Source organism: Hypanus sabinus, chromosome 8, assembly GCF_030144855.1.
Source record: "Hypanus sabinus isolate sHypSab1 chromosome 8, sHypSab1.hap1, whole genome shotgun sequence".
NCBI lineage: Eukaryota > Metazoa > Chordata > Chondrichthyes > Myliobatiformes > Dasyatidae > Hypanus > Hypanus sabinus.
In genome coordinates, this window is record NC_082713.1 from 165,497,610 (window position 1) to 165,515,860 (window position 18,251).

The following is an 18,251-nucleotide window of genomic DNA, read 5'->3' on the forward strand; positions in this document are numbered from 1 at the left end:
CCCAGGTTGAGTACAGCATTTCAACAGTGCTGTGAAAGTAATTGACCAGCGTGTCTCATTTTTTGGTGAAACTGAATCAAGATATGCAAGCTGCCGTTGATATTCTTAAAAAATATATGGAATGTTAAAATGCATAATGAGAAAACGTACTTTAAAAGATAGGGCAAACTGATAATTAAAATAGTTTTAATCCTTCTTGAATCTGTCATCTATTTATCTTCTATAGCAAAGCGAAGGCAAAGGCGAAGGCAAAAGACCAAAACTTGGAAAAAAATCCAGCAGGAAAAAGAGCCGGAAAAACAGCGCAGGGAGGATGAAGAAAGGAAACAGATGGAAGAAGAGGAACGAAAAAAACGGGAGGATGAAATCAGAAAAATTCGTGACCTTTCCAATCAGGAAGAGCAGTACAACCGTTTTATGAAACTTGTCGGAGGAAAAAGACGATCTAGTTGCAAGGTAAAATAACTGTACAACAAATTTTTTTTTTGAACGTGTTGCTTCCTCAGAATTTTTTTGTTTTATGGCAGAGTACTTGATGCTGAACACAAATATAATTTCATACTAATTGTATCATGTAGGAATTTGGAGAAGCAAGAAATTAACTTTTATTGAATGTAATGTGTCTAATTGCATAATGGTGCTGATGCTTTGCAATAGTGCAACTAAAGTAAAAATGTTTTGATGATTTTCATTTGTAATCAGTGTCTGATTTTGCACTTGTGTGTCCAACAATACTCACCCAGAATTGATGCATTCCCGTTGCCCTAATACTATTTCTCCATGACTGCAATGTCTGGTGAAACCTTTCACTATAGATTTGCAGGGAAGTCTAAATGGGAATGCAGAAAATGAATCTTTAATGACATGTTGCACTTCATGGTTTTGTGTGCTTGAAGCATGTCAACCAGGTGAACGTAGTCTGGTGCTCTGTAGTTGCCAAAAAAATTTTCAAAAACATTTTTGAATGCCTTCCATGCGATTATCTCCAGAGCCATTACAAGAATTTCATGTCATTGATGACCAGTTTGATTTGTGGACCAACAAAAATACCTTCCTTAGTTTTGGCATCCATTATTCTGACTTGAAATATGAATTGAAATTACAAATGTAGGCAATTGTTTTTAAAATGGTGCATGATAGGGGAATCTCGTGATCAGCAGCCAAAATTCATTGGATACACCCAAAAGTATTCAGGAAGCAAAATATTTGTTGTTCAATGTAATTTATGCTGGCAGTATTTTTAAACATCTAGACACCACCATTATTGTACAAAATGGATGTATTGGATGTTTATTACTTTGAGTGTAGGACAATTATAGCTGCAAGTTTAACTTCAAAATTATTTGCCATTTCAGTTATTAAATAATCCTGAATCTGATGTTTGAATATAATTGAGTAGGAAAGTGTGAAACTAATAGATGATGAATACAAGGATTTTTCAGTTAGAAGCTTAATGTCATATTGGCACCTTGGATTAAAAGTGGCTGATTTCTGAATCGATAAACAAAATGGGTGAAGTGGCAGATGCAGAAAATCTAAAGCAACCCACTCAAAATGCTGGAGGATTACCCAGAAGATCAGACAGCATCTGTGGAGAAAAAAGCTAACATTTCCATTTGATGACCTTTCATCACTTATGCTTTATGTTTCTGCTTTTTAAAAAAAAAAAAAATAAATTTTGATTACTGCTTTCTGCAGCGTCAGTTCTGTGGCCAGGCTACATTATATATGGCAATGCTTAAGCAATCAGTGTTCCTTGTTGCAGAAGGACAATGTAGGAAATTCATTTAAAAAGTGAATGCTGAGCAAAATAAAGTGTTAGCCAGTAATGATGATTGGCCTTTGCAGCACAAATGTGTATTGGCCCCTTTGGGTGGCGGGGTGAAGAGTCATCTCTCCCAAAGCAGGGCGCTCTTTCCCTCTGCTAGCCTGCAGGTTACCTTTGGGTATGGTGTAGCACCTGCTTAGTTCCCCGATCAGGGTCACATGAAGCCATGGGAGCAGGTCATGCATATCACAATTCCTGGTTATGCCAGGCAATCCCTGAAGAGTATTGCTAATGGCTGGGGTCACCTGTCTTATAAAGACACTGCCCAGATGAAGGTAATGACAAACTACTTCTGTAGAAAAATTTGCCAAGAACAATCATGGTCATAAGACCACTATCGTCCATGTCATATGACACGGCATAATGGTGATAAGCCCTGTAAAGATTTTTTCATAACATTGACAACTGTCCACAAAACTAAGGCCTGAAATAGCAGTTAGTTGCAATTCTGCACTTGATGTTCAGTGCACTAGATATAAAGTCTGAAAACAAATTAAAACTGAATTAATTGATTTTCATAATGTAATCAGTGGAGTCTAAAAGCAGATTTGCATTTTGATTCAACCTAGTTAATTTATGTTCGCTATCCTAGTCAACAGACGCAGATAACAAAAAATCACAAGAAAAACCAATAGAAGAGTCCGGCAATTTGTATCAGTATGATAACTATGAAGAAGTTGCAATGGAAACAGATAGTGAAACCAATTCACCAGGTTAGTGTTATTTGTGAATTAAGTTAAGCTTTCTTATAGGATCTTATCAATAAATTAACTTCGTGTTCTGTACTGATAGCATTGAATTAAGAACTCATGCTAATCAAGCAGTTTATTGCAACATGCTAAATGTTGGAGGAACTCTGCAAGTCAGGCAGCATCTATGGAAACAAACAGTTGACGTTTCAGGCCAAGACCCTTCGTTGGGACTGGAATGGAAAGGGGAAGGCAACAGAATAAAACAAAATTGGGGAAGGGAAGAATGATGGCTAGAAAGTGCCAGGTGGCTAGGTAAAGGAAATGGTTAGAGATGAAGGTATCTGATGGGAAACGAGTGTAGACTATGGGAGGAAGGGCATCAGGGGGAGATGTTAGGCAGTTGAGAAGAGGAAAAGTAGCATTCTTGAATAGTTTTGGAATTTATGGATACTGAAATAAACAAAATACAGAACTGTTATGAGTTAATGCATTGCCACATGGGTTTCTCACCTTAAATGATTTATTTGCCTTTTCTGACAGTATCTTCTCCAGTGCCACTTCCATGTTCAGTGGATTACCACACAGGGTATTTTCCTCCAGCGCCACCAGTGCCAGTGTTTGTACATCAGGTCAGTGTCAGCCTTTTATTGACCATGACGTGAAGTATTAGTGATATTATGCTGTATTATGCTGTACTCCAGTGTCTTTTGTCCACGAAGTCAACTTTCAAAAGCATATGCAATACAGTTACTTTCATAAATTATTTTGCCACACAGAAAAAGTTGGTTAACTTTCATTGACGGTTGTGAAATTGCAATTAATCTTGCAACAATTAATGCTTTAAAAAGATGAAATATTAATTGCAGTTGTGACCTTTGATTTACATAAACTCCAACTAAACCATTTCAGCCTCTTTCCTTAAATAGGTAGAATTGGAAATGTATAAATCCTAAACCCTGACAATGCATAAATAATTTGCAAATATTTTGTCATTCAGAATATGGGAGAGTCTTTCATTCCAAATTATTTGGAGAATTACTTGCCTTGTCCCTTGGAACTGCCCCAACCTCCACTGCCACCACCGCTTCCACCCGAGGAGCCTGAGCAACCACCTAAGCCACCATTTGCTGATGAGGAAGAGGAAGAAGAAATGCTTCTTCGAGAAGAATTGTTAAAATCAATCGCAAACCGACGTGCTTTGAAGCCAGAGGTATTTGAAACAGATATGAATTGATATATTTTAGCCAGTAGAGGGCATCCTTTAATAAGCCAGGAAGTTTAGGTGGGGTGGTTGTTTTCAATTTTATTTACTCAGAAGGTGAAGTTCAGGTTGCAAGTTTATCATATCCTGCAACAAGTACTCAAATTCAGATTTTGCCATGTTTGAATCTGGTTGATTTTTTTGGAACACCTGAATTTTATGTGTTTCCTGGTTTGTTTGGGTTTTTTTTTGTTAATGCATTCCTAATAGAAAAGATTTGGCTGGGCTTCATTAGTTTTCAGGGATTTGTCTGTTGCAACCCATGATTGAATAGTGAAGGTTGACCAATACATTTGTGTAGTATTTATTAAAGTATGCCCCAAAGAAGTCCATGCTCAGCAGAAGTGAAGCAAAGAACTAGCCTTTTTAAATGGAACACTGCCTGTCATTTGACATTTTTTCATAGTTCCTTATTTTAACATAAAATCTGATTCATTCATTTAGATTTCACATTTGTCTGTTTTCCTACATTTGAGTGATTGAGCATAGAAATTCAAGATTGTAGGGTGAACATTGTTAGAAGTGTAACAGAATCAGATTTTCAATACATGTGGTTAAGTTTTGTTCTCGATTTTCTTAAACAGGATTCAAGTGATGATGGTGATCTGTCTTTGCCACCTCTTCCTACTGAGAATTCACAATCTCCATCAAAAAATAACTTCATAAATGCCAGTGTGAATTCTACATTACAGCCACGCCCACAAAGCACAAAATTTGTGAGAGGGCCTGCAGCAAATCGGCAGCTGATTGTGGTTAGTATGACAATTTGTGCAATAGAATGGATTTTCATTTCAGATATACTTTGTATATTTTCTTTGTGGTTCAAAATGAATTGCTGTAACACTGAAGTGAGGTCATTATGAAGAATTAGCAGACTTTTCCACCAGGAAGGTTTTTTCAAAATTGGTAGAACTTACTGAAGCTTAGCTACATCTTAGTCAATTGATATCTTGCCACTTAATTGCACGATCCAGAAAATCTAGATAATAGGGTGGTAAATCTATATTAGATTATTCATACTTACATTTAAACAGTAAAATCATTTAGAAATTGCCTAAAGTAAATGATTTTTATTATTGTACACTTGTAAATGTATAATGTGTTAAACATTTTGATTTATTGCTTGAAATGTCTTATTAATATGAAAGATAACTTAGTGTTTCTGGAAGTTTAGAAAATAGCCACTTTATCTTTTTTAAAAAAACCTACACAGAAATCATACTGTCCTTTAGCAAAATACCAATGGATTCAAACCCTCAGTCACATGAATATAAGGGAGTGTTATCAGATGGTGCATTGAAAATTCCAAAGGATTTAAAAACAAAATAACCCAGTTTGTGCAGGTTGTTTTAGAATAGATCTTTGTGATTTTTTAGCTGTAGATTTTTGTGTAATGGTTTTCATATTTTCACTTGAAAGTCCATCCTGTGGGTACTTGTCAACATATGGGTATATATATATACTGTTACCTTCAGTACCTTTGTAAGCAGGAAACAACATAGAATTATGCACAGAATAGGGACATCTGGTACATCCTGTTTATGGTGGCATGCGTCTCCTTGAGGCTTTTCTACTCCGTCTCCATCTGTTTCATAATATGACACTTTATTCTTTCTACTTGAATGCATTGGTATTATTTTCTTCAGCTACACACCACAATAGTAAGCCTCATGTTTTTAATAAACTGAATATAAAAGTTGCAAACTAGTATACTCTATGGATTTTCAAACTCAATGTTGCATGATCTAAATGTGCATCCGTAGAATGGTTTGCAAAGGGAGAGCACAATTCAAAGGTTTGAGGGACTATGACATTTGATACATGTCTGTAACCTGTTCCTTCTAGATTCCAAGACACAAATCAGTAGTTGTGAGACTGGACGACTCTGATGATAGTGACTCAGATAATGAGCAGCCCAGTCTAAGTATGGGTGTCTTTGGAGGATTAGAGTCCATGATACGAGAAGCCAGAAGAACTGCAGAGGTATGGAAAACATAACACAATAGCTGTAATAGCATAAATTTTTAAAATTGTTGTTTCCCAGATCTTGTGACATGTATTATAACCACTCTAGAAGTATGGTGAACATTGTAACTTAATGAACATTACAGCCAAATTGATTATAGTAAAGTCCTACAAATATTAAATAATAATGACTAACTTTGGTTGACAGGCAACAAAGAATTCCTTATAGTTTCTACTCAAACCCAGATCCTGCTCAGAATAGAGCACATACAAGTTGGATTAATTCCCTTTTAGGAAATTATATTTCAAATCATGCTAGATTCCTCCTACACTGTAGTTTGGACTGTAGGCTTACAAAATTTAAGCTGTATTGAACACTTTGCAAACAGGCTTTGTGAGCTGAAATTGCAACAGGACATTTAAATTAGAACTGTAAATATAATTCAGAAATGAAAAAGGTTGAAATCTTGGACCACTCTAAGCAAGAATTGAGTTGATCATTGATTTTTTTTCATTCATGTTTGAGTATGTTTGATCCAGAGTGATGTATCTACAGTTGGAAGAAAGTTTGTGAACCATTTGCAATTGCTGGCTTTTCTGCAATAATTACTCATAAAATGTGATCTGATCTTCATCTAAGTCACAAAAATCAACATAATCTGTCTAAACTAGCATACAATGAATTGTATTTGTCATGTCTTTATTGAACATATTTGTTCGATTATTCACAGTTCAGGCAGGAAAAAGTACATGAGCCCTTATAATTTAAAAACTGGTAGAACCTCCTTTAGCAGCAATATCCTCCACCAAACACTTCCTATAGCTGCTGATCAGACTTGCATAACAGTGAGGAGGAATTTTAGACCATTCCTCCATATAAAACTGTTTCAGTTCATCACTGTTTTTGGGGTACCTTGCATGAACAGCCCTCTTCAGGTCATGCCACAGCATCTCAATTGAATGAAAGTCTGGACTTTGACTTGGCCATTCCAAAACACAGTTTCTTCATTTTAAACCGTTCTGTTGATTCATTCTGGTGTTTCAGATCATTGTCTTGTTCTGTCATCCAAGTTCTATTATGCTTCAGGTGATGGACTGTTACCCTGACGTTCTCCTGTAAAATACCGATGCAATTTTGAATTCATTGTTTCCTCAATGTTTGCAAGCTCTCCAAGCCTTGAGGTACCAAAACAGCCCCAAACTAAAATGCTCCTTCCATCATCCTTCGTAGTTGGGATGAGGTTTTGGTGTTGATGTGCAGTGCCCTTTTTCCTCCAAACATAGCGGTGTGCGTTTCTGTGAAGAAGTTCACCCTTTGTCTCATCTGCCCACAGGACATTTGTCCCAGAAGGGTTATGGACATTCAGGTGGTCTTTTGCAAACTTGAGACATGCAACGATTTTTTTTTTTGGAGAGCAATGGTTTCCTCCACAGTGTCCTTCCATGAACACCAGTCTTGTTCAGTGTTTTTCTTATTGTGGATGTGTAAATAGAGACTTTAGCAAGTTTCAGAGATTTCTGCAGGTCTCATTACACGTGCATGTAACGAGAGCTGTATAACTTGTCAATCACCCTTGCTGTGAACCACCTGGAGGTCCAAGACGCTTTTGTTACATGCACATGCAGTTCAACTCTGAGCGATAATGCAGAAGGTTTGAAGTTAATAACTCATCTCCTTCTACCTTGGGGCACGAACTTACCAATTACACCTGATGAGTTATTAACTTCAAACTTTCTGCAGAATCACTCGAAGAGTTGAACTGCAGGTGCATGTAATGAGAGCTGTGTAACTCATCACCTACTATATGCCATGAATTTATCAATCACCCCTGCTGTGGACCACTTCTACAAAGAAGGGATCCGTATGCTCCACGACTGCTGGACTAAGTGTGTACATGTAAGAGGGGACTATGTTGAAAAATAAATGTGCTAGCTTTCCTAAAATTGACTCCTTCTACCTTAGGCCACGAACTTACCAATCACCTCTTGTACTCTTGTAGCTTTTTCCAGCTTCATGCATCTCTACAATTCTTCTTCTAAGGTCCTCTAATATGTTTTGAGCGGGGGATGATGCATGTTAACAGATCTTTCTTGAGTAACCTGACTTTGATTTTTTTTAAATAGGGCATGCCACTTCTACAACCCACACCTCCAATCTCATCTTGTTGATTGGAACACCTGTTTACATACTTTTTTGAGCCTAGACTGTGATTGTTTAAATGGTGTATTCAGTATTGACGAGAAGTAGTACAATTGTGTGTTATTAGTTTAAACACATTGTGTTTGTCTATTATTGTAACTTGCATGAAGATCAGACCATATTGTATGAGTAATAAATGCAGAAAACCAGGTAATTGCAAAGGGTTCACAAACTTTGTCTTGCGACTGTATTTTACAAATGAATATAAATACAGAAATCTGGATTGTTTCAGCCATCTTCAAAATAGAATATCATATGTTATTTGTCATTGTAAGATAACTTAGCATTTATAAATTTTGACTGCAAGAAAACCTATGGAAATAGTAGAAAGAAAATTAATTGATGCAGAAGAATGAAGATGTCCAGCCTATGTTTAGACTCTGGCTAAATCCCATTCCCTGAGTCATTGTCTGTTCTTCAAAGTGAAAGCAACAATATTTTTGTCTTTAGCCAGTTGTGTTTATCTTATTTCAATTTTGTCCTCAAGGTTTGAAATTTTTTTCAAAGTTGGGCTTGGTAAATGATTTTTAAATATTAAACCAACCAGACCCATTTGTTATTCAGTGAAATATATTAATAGTTTAAAATTAAACTTTATATATAGCCATTGGAACTGCAGGTTACAAAGCATGCAGACAAAAAAACTTTGTAACTGGTTGCAGCACACACAAAATACTGAAGGAACTCGGCAAGTCAGGCAGCAGCTATGGAAAAGGTGTTGCTTTGGATTTCCAGTATCTGCAGATTTTCTCATGTTTGTAAATCGTTGTGTTTTGAAGTATCTGCAAGGGCTTATTTGATACTGTGTTGACCTGATCAATTATAAATCCTTTGCCGCCTTAATGCTGCTTGATGTGCTGAGTTCTTCAAGATTTGTATTACTCTGTTTAGAATTATTGGTGTACATGGTATTATTAGTGGAGTGTTAGAGGACGCTTGCTTGGATCGTTGCTGTTCATGGTGGATGTCTGTTAGTTGATTTTGTGAACTAAACAGCACCTTCCTATTGGGAATGGAGGCCCAAGCTGATGTGGCATGTCTCCATTTCAAATATTAGGGTTGAAAGAAACTAAGGTTGAAAAGGATCTGGATGGTTCCTTGGGAGAGTTAAATATATTTCCTCTTTTTAATAAAATGCACAATTTGTTTAAAATTTGATCTTTTCATAAAGGCATCAAAACCTAAACCAAGGCTAAAAGCAGAGAAAGAAAATGATCCTGCAGGAACTAAAAGTGGATTTTTGGAAGGAGGCAAGAAAGAAAATAGACCATTGAAGGAAGAAAATGTCAGGTAAAATGTTCAGTATAGATTTATTTTTCATTTCTTTGTATTGTTGAACAGACAGAAGCAATTGCTTTGGGCTATTAACTAAACAATCGTTTGCCATTTGAACATAGTCACTTTCCAGCATGTACTTATGAAATTGTTCAAAACTCATTGTGCAGAAATTAAATTTTTTCTTTGAGATTGTCAATTTGGAACAGCAGTTTTACCTCATTTTGGAATTTAAAGCTAGACAGCATAATAATTACTGTTGAATGTCTTCACACTATGTAATACTAGCCTTTTTCACTGATATTTGCCACCAAACATTAGTTTAGATCAGTGTCTCTTGTTATTCAGATGAATATGAATAATTTGTTGCTTAAAGGCATTGCACCATTTTTTTTACCCCCTCTCTTGGTTTTATCAAGTCGTGACAAACAGCGAGTGTTGAAATCAGATTTATCAAAGGGTGGTCCATCACCAGTTCACTCTGATGCTGAAGTAAATGCTGCTGGCAAGAGAGCGATAGTTGTTAAACAATTGTCAGAAGTTGAAGAGCGACTAAGAAGACACAAGTAAGTTTTGGTTGTGCTTGATTTTTTTTTCTGAATGTAAATATTGAAGAACAAACTTGCATTAGTAGTAGAATCTTTAGGTTGCACTGAGAAAAGTGTTAAAAACAAATGATGTTGAAAAGATAAAATTGTCTTGTTGCCTTGATAACTCCCTGATTTCACTTCTAGTACCACAGAATCCTTTATTTACTTGAATACCGATCTGGAATCCAAGTTGGAACATCAGATCCAAAACGTCATATTGCCTGACAGCAATGCATTCCTTCACAGCCATAAAATAGCCAATGAGATTTTCTGTACATCTTTATACAGTAGCATGAGTTCACAGCAGAGTTGGTGTTGTTACCAATCAACTAAACATAGTGAATAGCCCTGGTCTGATGAAGGGTGGTTCCTTAAGGTTGTCATAGCTGAAGGAGGTAGTGAGGTTAAGTTCTCATTAGCTAATAAATGTTCCCAGTGGCATGCATCTCAAATAGCCTCTGACAACCAAGTCCAGCTCTGGCCTTCATGTGTGGCTTAGCTACTAAGCCCACTGGAACCATTTCTACTGACAGCAAAAATGTCGAAGGCAGGTTACTGACACCTTAAAACCAGTCACCTCAGGCAAATGAGGTTCAGCTGTAGTTGGCAGCTTGTCAGGAGAAGGAAAACTGATCTCAAACCTCCGCTGCCTTGCTACTATACCAACTCATGGGAAAGGATTCAGGAGTAAACACCAAGGAAAAACTGAATTGAATTGACTTTATTATTCCTTAATTCCTTCATATGCGTCAGGAGTAAAACTCTTTACATCACATCTCTAAATTAACAATTTATAGTAATTTGTAATAAATAGTATGTACAACAGGGGAGTCAATATAACATATTGTGTCAGCATGAGTTAAGCAGTCTGATGGCCTGTCACAGAACCTGCTGGTCCTGGCTTTTGTGCTGTGGTACCATTTCCCAGATGGTAACAGCTGGAACCGTTTGTGTTGGGGGTGACTCGTGCCCTTTTTACACGCCTGTCTTTATAAATGTCCTGAATAGTGGGAAGTTCATATCTGCGCTGGGCTGTCCACATCACTCTCTGCAGAGTCCTGCAATTGTGGGAAGTACAGTTCCCATACCAGGCAGTGATGCAGCCATTCAGGATGCTTGCATTTGTGCCCCTATAGAAAGTTCTTAGTATTTGGGGGCCCACACAAACTACTTCAACCATCTGAGGTGAAAGAGGCACTGTTTTACAGACCATGTTAGATCCTCAGTGATGTGCATGCCGAGGAACTTAAAGCTGATCACCCTCTCAACCGCACATCCATTGATGTCAATAGGTGGTAGCCTGTTTCCATTCCTCCTTTAGTTCACCACCAGCTCCTTTGTTTTCTTGACATCATTCTGTCAGGGTGAGGATGACTTCTCTGTAGGTTGCCTCATTGTTATTTGAGATTAGGCAAATCAGTGTGGTGTTGTCAACAAGCTTAATTAGCAGACTGGAGTTGAGGATGGCAACACAGTCCTGGGTATACAGAGAGTAAAGGAAGGGGGCTTAGTACATAGCCCAGAGGGCCACCTGTGTTGAGGGGCTGAGGTGAGGGAGCCCACTCTTACCTACTGGCATTTGGGCTAGAGTCCTGTGTAAATTTAAATTTGCCAGACCAATAACCATACAGTAAACAATTTATCATTTTATCCTTGGCTTCAGTTTATTTTCTCAAGCTCAGCCGGCGAGAGGTGCGGAGCCGCACAACAGAGGAACAGAGTTCCTCTCCTTCTAGGGGCTCATATCGGACCTCTAACTTAGTACAGCATTGGCCTTTATACCATACAAAGAGTTGTTAATCATTACAGAACATGTGCAAACAGAAGGAAGCAGTCTTTGTGGTTTGACAGGTATGCAGAAGTCAGCTATCTTTGTCAATCAGGCAGTCACGTGGCGCGGGTATTACACAAGTCATGCTGACAAAGTACAAAGTTCTGAAAAAAATCATTCCCTACTTCCCCAACACCTTTAAAACTTCATCACCTTAAGGCATTGCCAGCATTTTCAACATTGATTGGCAACTCCTGTGATGCCACTGGTACCAAACTGTATTGGTCTCTGCCATTCCTTTGGTTTCATCAGCTATGTTGCTCATGCCTGCTGCATATTGCTGTCATGCCAACAGCTTGCTCTCCATATTGTATTAGTCTGGCTTGCGTATCACATGTGCAGTGAGGGCACAATATCCGTAGTAGACCCTAACAGCTAGCCTCAACATGAAGTGCAATCTGAATTTCCCACAGATGTACTCTGACCTCCTGAATATTTTCAGTTTTTGTTTTAGATTTCCAGCATCTGCAATTTATTTTCAATAAATATATTATTTGCTATTAAATTCTAATTAGAAATTGTAGGTCAATTGGGTTGGCTTGGCTTGTATTTAAAAGTAAATATTGGCCCATTAAAGTTCAGAGTAAAATTTTCTATCAGAGTACTTGCATGTCATCACTTACAACTCTGAGATTCTTTTGACAGATTTGACTGAAATTTTGGTTTTATGGCATAATTCAAATGTATCACACTTAAAATTTGCATTTGAATATGCATGCAATTTTCATTTTTATTCACTTTGACAGAGAAAAATAACAATTTGTCCTGATACTTTGTTTTAGTCTCCTGCTTACAAAAGACGAATCCCTCTTATCAAGTTTACTACAGCAAGAAGCAAAAAAGAAGGAAGCACTGCGTCAAGCTGAAGTCAAATATATGAAGCATAAAGAACAGTTACAGGCAGCTGAGAAGATTGTCAATGCCAATAGAATGCTTCTTAAAAAGCTTCAAGAACAGGTAGGCTGAAGATATTGTTTTGATTACTTGTGCCATGCTTATATTAATATAGCTATGTCAATTATATTTCAGGTTTATTTGGAAGCTGAAATGATCCATTTAAAATAAAAAGCACACATTCTCAACTGGGTCAACACTCAATCTGGAACAATTTGTTTCTGTGGAAAAGGATAGAAAATCAGTCAGGTTTTCTCTTAATTCATGTGCTGTAAAATGTACGAGGGGATCAAATGTTGACCTACTGTGTTCCAATTATCTTGCCATTCCTTTATTGTGTAGAGAAACCTCAACTCCGAGAGTCATGAGAATGTGGAATGAGCTGCCAGCACAAGTGATGCATGTGGACTTTATTTCAATGTTTAAGCAAAGTTTGAGCAAAGTTTGAATAAGTGCATGGATAGGGGTATGGAGCTATGGTCCCGGTGCAGGTCAATGAGAGTAGGTAGTTTAAATGGTTTGGCTGGATGGGCCGAAGGGCCTGTTTCTGTGCTGTATTTTTCTATAACTATAACAAGGCTAACAAGAAATCTTTCAATCCTATAATGGGGATGACAGTGCATTTGAGGCACAACAAAGCTAGTCAATCAGCTTGCTTATCAGACTATTTGGAGACCAATAGTTTGGCATTAGTATCACAAGGTAATATTTGTCTTTCTCCCTTCACAGTTCCTGGGTTTTGATTTTTATACCCTGTGGCTTCCTTTAGCTTCCGTTTCCATGCTCCCTTCTCATTGGGTTTTTGGAAATTTATTGTAATACTATGTAGCATTTTTATTACAAAAATACTAACATCAAAGACTGAAGTGAGCTGGATAATTGTAATTTTACTGGTGTGCTTTGTGTACAATATATTAATTTGAACTGCAATGTTTTATACAGTGAAAGATGCTGCACACACAATGGACTGATCTTTTAGTGGAAAGAATGATAGACAGCCAAGGAGCATCAGCAATTTTCCAGTCCTCATATGGGAGCTTTATGAATGGTAGATTGAAGTACTTTAAGACATAATTTTTCTGATATCTTTGATTATGTAGCAGTTTTTTGGAACCACATTTGTCTCAATAGCAAATCCTAGAAGAATTTTGTACCCATATGACAAGTTTGAATTGGGCTCCAATTTAAGTAGTTTCAGGTTTCCACAATGTCAAAACTAGTTTCTTTTATCCTCTTTAGATTCATAAAGTAAGACATCGAATACAAGTTAAGAAAAATTTTTCAGTCAAATATGAAGAATTTGCACGAGCAAAAGCCCTTGCTAGTCAAGTAGGGAAACGGAAACGTGAACAAGATGCAATTGTAAGTTGAAACAGAATTCATACAAGGTTGTAAAATAAGTTTACTTGGTCCATTTCTGACACTTCTCTCTTTCTTGATCTCTCAGTCTCTGTCTCTGGAGACAGGTCTATCTACTGATAACTTTTATAAACCCACTGATTCTCGCAGCTATCTGGACTAGACCTTTTCCCACCCTGTCACTTGTAAAAATGCCAGTACCTTTTCTCGTTCCTCCATCCCTGCTAGATCTCTCTCAGGATGAGGCTTTTCATTCCATAACAACTGAAATGTCCTCCTTCAAAGAAGGGAGCTCTCCTTTTCCACCTTCAATGCTGCCTTTACATGCCTGTTCCATTTCGTGCACATCTGCCCTCAACCCATCCTCCCTCTGCTATACCAAAGATAGGGTTCCTCTTGTCCTCTCCTACCATCCCACTAGTGTCTGCATCCAGAACATAATTCTCTGTAACTTCTACCATCTCCAGTAGGGTCTTGCTACCAAGCACATCTTTCCCTCCTCCTCTGCCCCGCCACCCCCCCCCCCCCCCCAACTTTCCACTTCCTGCAGGGTTCAGTCCTTCGCACTCCCTTGTCCATTCTTCCATTCCCACTATTCTCCCTCCTAGTATTTGTCCTTGCATGTGGAACAAATGCAGTACCTCCCCCTCCATCACCACCCTCACTACCATTTAAGCAGTCCTTCCAGGTGAGGCAACACTTTGCCTGTGAGTCTGTTGTATCCATCTATGGGATACAGTCTACTGTATCCAGGGTTCCTGGTGTGGCGTACTCTACATTGGTGAGACCTGACATAGATTAGGACTCCGCTTCGCCAAGCACCTTCCCTCCAACTGACTCTAAAAGCGGGATTTTCCGATAAGATCCCATTTCAATTCTACTTCCCATTCTCATTCCGACATGTTAGTCCACAGACTCCCCTGCTGCCAGGATGAGGCCACACTTGGGTTGGAGGAGCAACTCTGGGTAGCCCCCAAACTGTTAATTGCTTAACCTTCTGGTAAATGCCCCTTTCACCATTCTTCATTCCTGCTTCTCTCTGTCACATTCTCTCCTAACCTGTCCGTTACCTCCCTGTGGTGTTCTTCCTCCTTCCCTTTCTTCCATGGCCTTCTGTCCTCTTCTATCAGATTCCCCCTTTTCTAGCCCTTTATCTTTCACCTATCAGCTTTCCAGCTCTTTACTTCACCCCTCCCCTTCTCCCGGTTTCACCTATCACCTTCCACCTTGTACTTCCTCCCCTCCCCTTCTTACTGAGTTTTGCTTTTCCTTTCTAGTCCTGAAGAAGGGTTTCAGTCCAAAATGTCAACTGTTTACTCTTTTGCATTGGTGCTGCCTGACCTGCTGAGTTCTTATATCATTTTGTGTGTGTTGCTTTGTAAAATATGTTTAGTGTTTTTGATAAGTTTATCCAAGTAATAAAAATCAAACACAGTATATCCAAATAAGCATGTGTTGAGTTCTTTGAAATTTAGCTTTTTTAATTTAACATAATTTAGAAAGACATTTGGTTTTGCTTTTTAACACCAGCATTCTTTTACTGCTTTGCTAAAAATACAGGCTTTGAGTTTATTATATAGACAGACGTTATTGATAAATTACTCTTTTTTCCTATTTCAGTCTAATAATATACGATTGGATGACGCATCTAAACATGCAGCAATTTTAAAGAAGCAATCTGCTGAGTATATAGCAATGGAGAAAAAACGCTTGCAGCAACTAGAATACGAATATCGGTTAAAGATTCAAAAATTGAAAGAGGCGCAAGCTTTAAGGAATGCAGGACAGCCTGAAAGCTTGCCTGGAATAGAAGAACAACAAACATTTGTGGTATCACAGCCTTCAATGCATGACCTAACGCAGGATAAACTTGTTCTTGATACTGAAGAAAACGACGGGGAAGATGAAGTGCAATCTCCATCTCTAAGGGAACGAAGGAGGTCATTTCGAGAGTCAAACTCTTTCACTAAGCCAAATCTGAAACATACTGATGTAAATCAAGGGAAAGAAACTTTAACTAAGCCAACAAAGAAAAGCTTTGATGAGCCGGAACTGTTCCTTGGTCTCAATCTCGATGATCTCAAAAAGCTTCATGGAGAGGCTGATGATTTTAAAACATTGCTGCAGAAAACATTAGGTTGCATGTTTTCAAAGGAGAAGTCTTTGCGTGGTCAGGTTAGTAGAAAGGAATTGACCATAATTTTAATCAATGTCTCTAACTGTGGGCTTAAAGCTGAATGCAAGCATGAGTTTACTTGAAGAAAATGGTAATATTTAGTCTTAAAATAATTGCTTTTTATGCAGCACTTTTCACAACTTTTTTGTTTCAAGGTATTCAACAAATTTTTGAAATTTTGGTCATTGTCTTCTATTTCCCAAATTATAGCAATTTGCCTGCAGTAAGTTGGTGTGGAGGTGTAGAGATGCATCTCTACTAAAAGAGGTGTAAGGTGCTCTTTCCCTCCTCCAGCCTGTAGATCACCCTTGAGCAAGGTGTGGCACCTGCTTAGCCCCCCAGTCAAGGTCATGTGAAACCATGGGAACAGGTGGTGGATGGTCATATGAGCAGCTGGTGCAGGCCACAATTCCTGGTTATGTGACCACTGACGCCAGGCAGACAACCTCTGAAGGGTATTGCTAATGGCTGGGGTCACCCATCCTGTAGAGACACTGCCCAGAAGAAGACGATGGCAAACCACTTCTGTAGAAATATTTGCCAAGAAGAATCACGGTCATGGAAAGATCGTGATCATCCACGTCAATACAATGAAGCACATGATGATGATCAAGACATGCAAAAAAGCTGGATGAACTCAGCAGGTAGGGCAGCATCCGTTGCAAAGACCAGTCGACGTTTCGGGTTGAAACCCTTTGTAAGGTTTCGATCTGAAACGTTGACTGCTCCTTTCAGCGGATGCTGCCAGACCTGCTGAGTTCATCAAGCATTTCTGAACGTCTTGATTTGACCACAGCATCTGCAGTGCACTTTGTGTTTACATGTTGATGATGTCTGCTGGAAGGTCCTATAAACTGCACAACATGTGCTTTTTTTCTGCTGCTGTAGATATTGTGCTTGCTCTAATCTGAAAAAATGCTGTGCCATTTTGTTGCAGGAGCAAACAGAAATCACTTATCTGAATGGTACCCAGTGCAATGCTGTTCAGCTTCTGCAGTGGAGCATCAGTTTTTTTTTAAATCCATTTTCTATTGTAGCAATATTAGCAGAGATTATTACCTCTGTGTTCCTAAACTTGCCCAGTCCTTTTATGATGCCAATCCTTCGAGAGTCTTTGGGAGTTGGTTTCCCCGTTGTTAGATAAAAGCCGTTCTTCCATGGTAAAAGCCAGCGGTTCCGGGGCAAATGGAACCGAACGCACGTGGCCTCCTCCCATCGGCTTCCGCTATTACGGGATCGCTAGCGTTTCTTCTGGTGTGTCTGAGGGGGCTGTTCCCACAGACCCTCTTTTATCCTGACTCACAGGGTCTCAGATGTCAATCAGGTTGGGGTGAGGCAATCCCTCCCTCAACCAGCCCACTTTGCCTGAGGGCTTCCACGTAGCACAGTATTGTAATACACAAGTCCGTCTCCAAGAGACAATGGCCGTTTCCCGTAGCTTTATATCGCCGGGGGGGGGGGGGGAGGGGAACAAGACATTGTGCACGTCTCTCTCTCTCTCATTTCCTGGGTCTCCTGACCCAAATCAATAGTGATCTTGCGATTCTCACAAAGGAGGGGGCTACCCCACACCCTTCGGCTCCTCAGAGCTGTGATACATTCATAACAAATGAGACCTGGGTGTCATTGTACACCAGTCATTGAAGGTGGGCATGCAGGTACAGCAGGAGGTGAAAAAGGCAAATGGTATATTGGCATTCATAGCAAAAGTATTTGAGTACAGGAGCAGGGAGGTTCTACTGCAGTTGTACAAGGCCTAGGTGAGACCACACCTAGAATATTGTGTGCAGTTTTGGTCCCCTAATCTGAGGAAAGACATTCTTGCCATAGAGGGAGTACAGAGAAGGTTCACCAGATTGATTCCTGCGATGGCAGGACTTTCATGTGAAGAAAGACTGGATCGACTAGGCTTATACTGACTGGAATTTAGAAGATTGAGGTGGGATCTGATTGAAACGTATAAAATTCTAAAGGGTTTGGACAGGCTAGATGCAGGAAGATTGTTTCCGATGTTGGGGAAGTCCAGAACGAGGGGTCACAGTTTAAGGATAAAGGGAAAGCCTTTTAGGACTAAGATGAGGAAAAACCTCTTCACACAGAGAGTGGTGAATCTGTGGAATTCTCTGCCACAGGAAACAGTTGAGGCCAGTTCATTGGCTATATTTAAGAGGAAGTTAGAT

At 38.9% G+C, this 18,251-nt stretch overlaps 1 protein-coding gene across 4 annotated transcripts in view; it reads left to right on the forward strand.

The window, feature by feature from the left end:
• LOC132398677 (zinc finger C3H1 domain-containing protein) overlaps positions 1–18,251 on the forward strand; it is a 65,274-nt gene that overhangs the window by 16,741 nt on the left and 30,282 nt on the right. For all 4 annotated transcript variants that reach the window (XR_009513769.1, XM_059978433.1, XM_059978434.1 and 1 more), the window contains 11 exons: positions 227–456; positions 2,421–2,541; positions 3,061–3,149; positions 3,518–3,730; positions 4,366–4,533; positions 5,627–5,764; positions 9,118–9,236; positions 9,641–9,787; positions 12,425–12,599; positions 13,776–13,898; positions 15,516–16,070. Coding sequence is in view for 3 of the 4 variants with exons in the window: in XM_059978433.1 (XP_059834416.1) it covers positions 227–456; positions 2,421–2,541; positions 3,061–3,149; positions 3,518–3,730; positions 4,366–4,533; positions 5,627–5,764; positions 9,118–9,236; positions 9,641–9,787; positions 12,425–12,599; positions 13,776–13,898; positions 15,516–16,070 (2,078 nt within the window). In the remaining variant the exon portion in view is untranslated. The remainder of the gene's footprint in view (positions 1–226; positions 457–2,420; positions 2,542–3,060; positions 3,150–3,517; positions 3,731–4,365; positions 4,534–5,626; positions 5,765–9,117; positions 9,237–9,640; positions 9,788–12,424; positions 12,600–13,775; positions 13,899–15,515; positions 16,071–18,251) is intronic.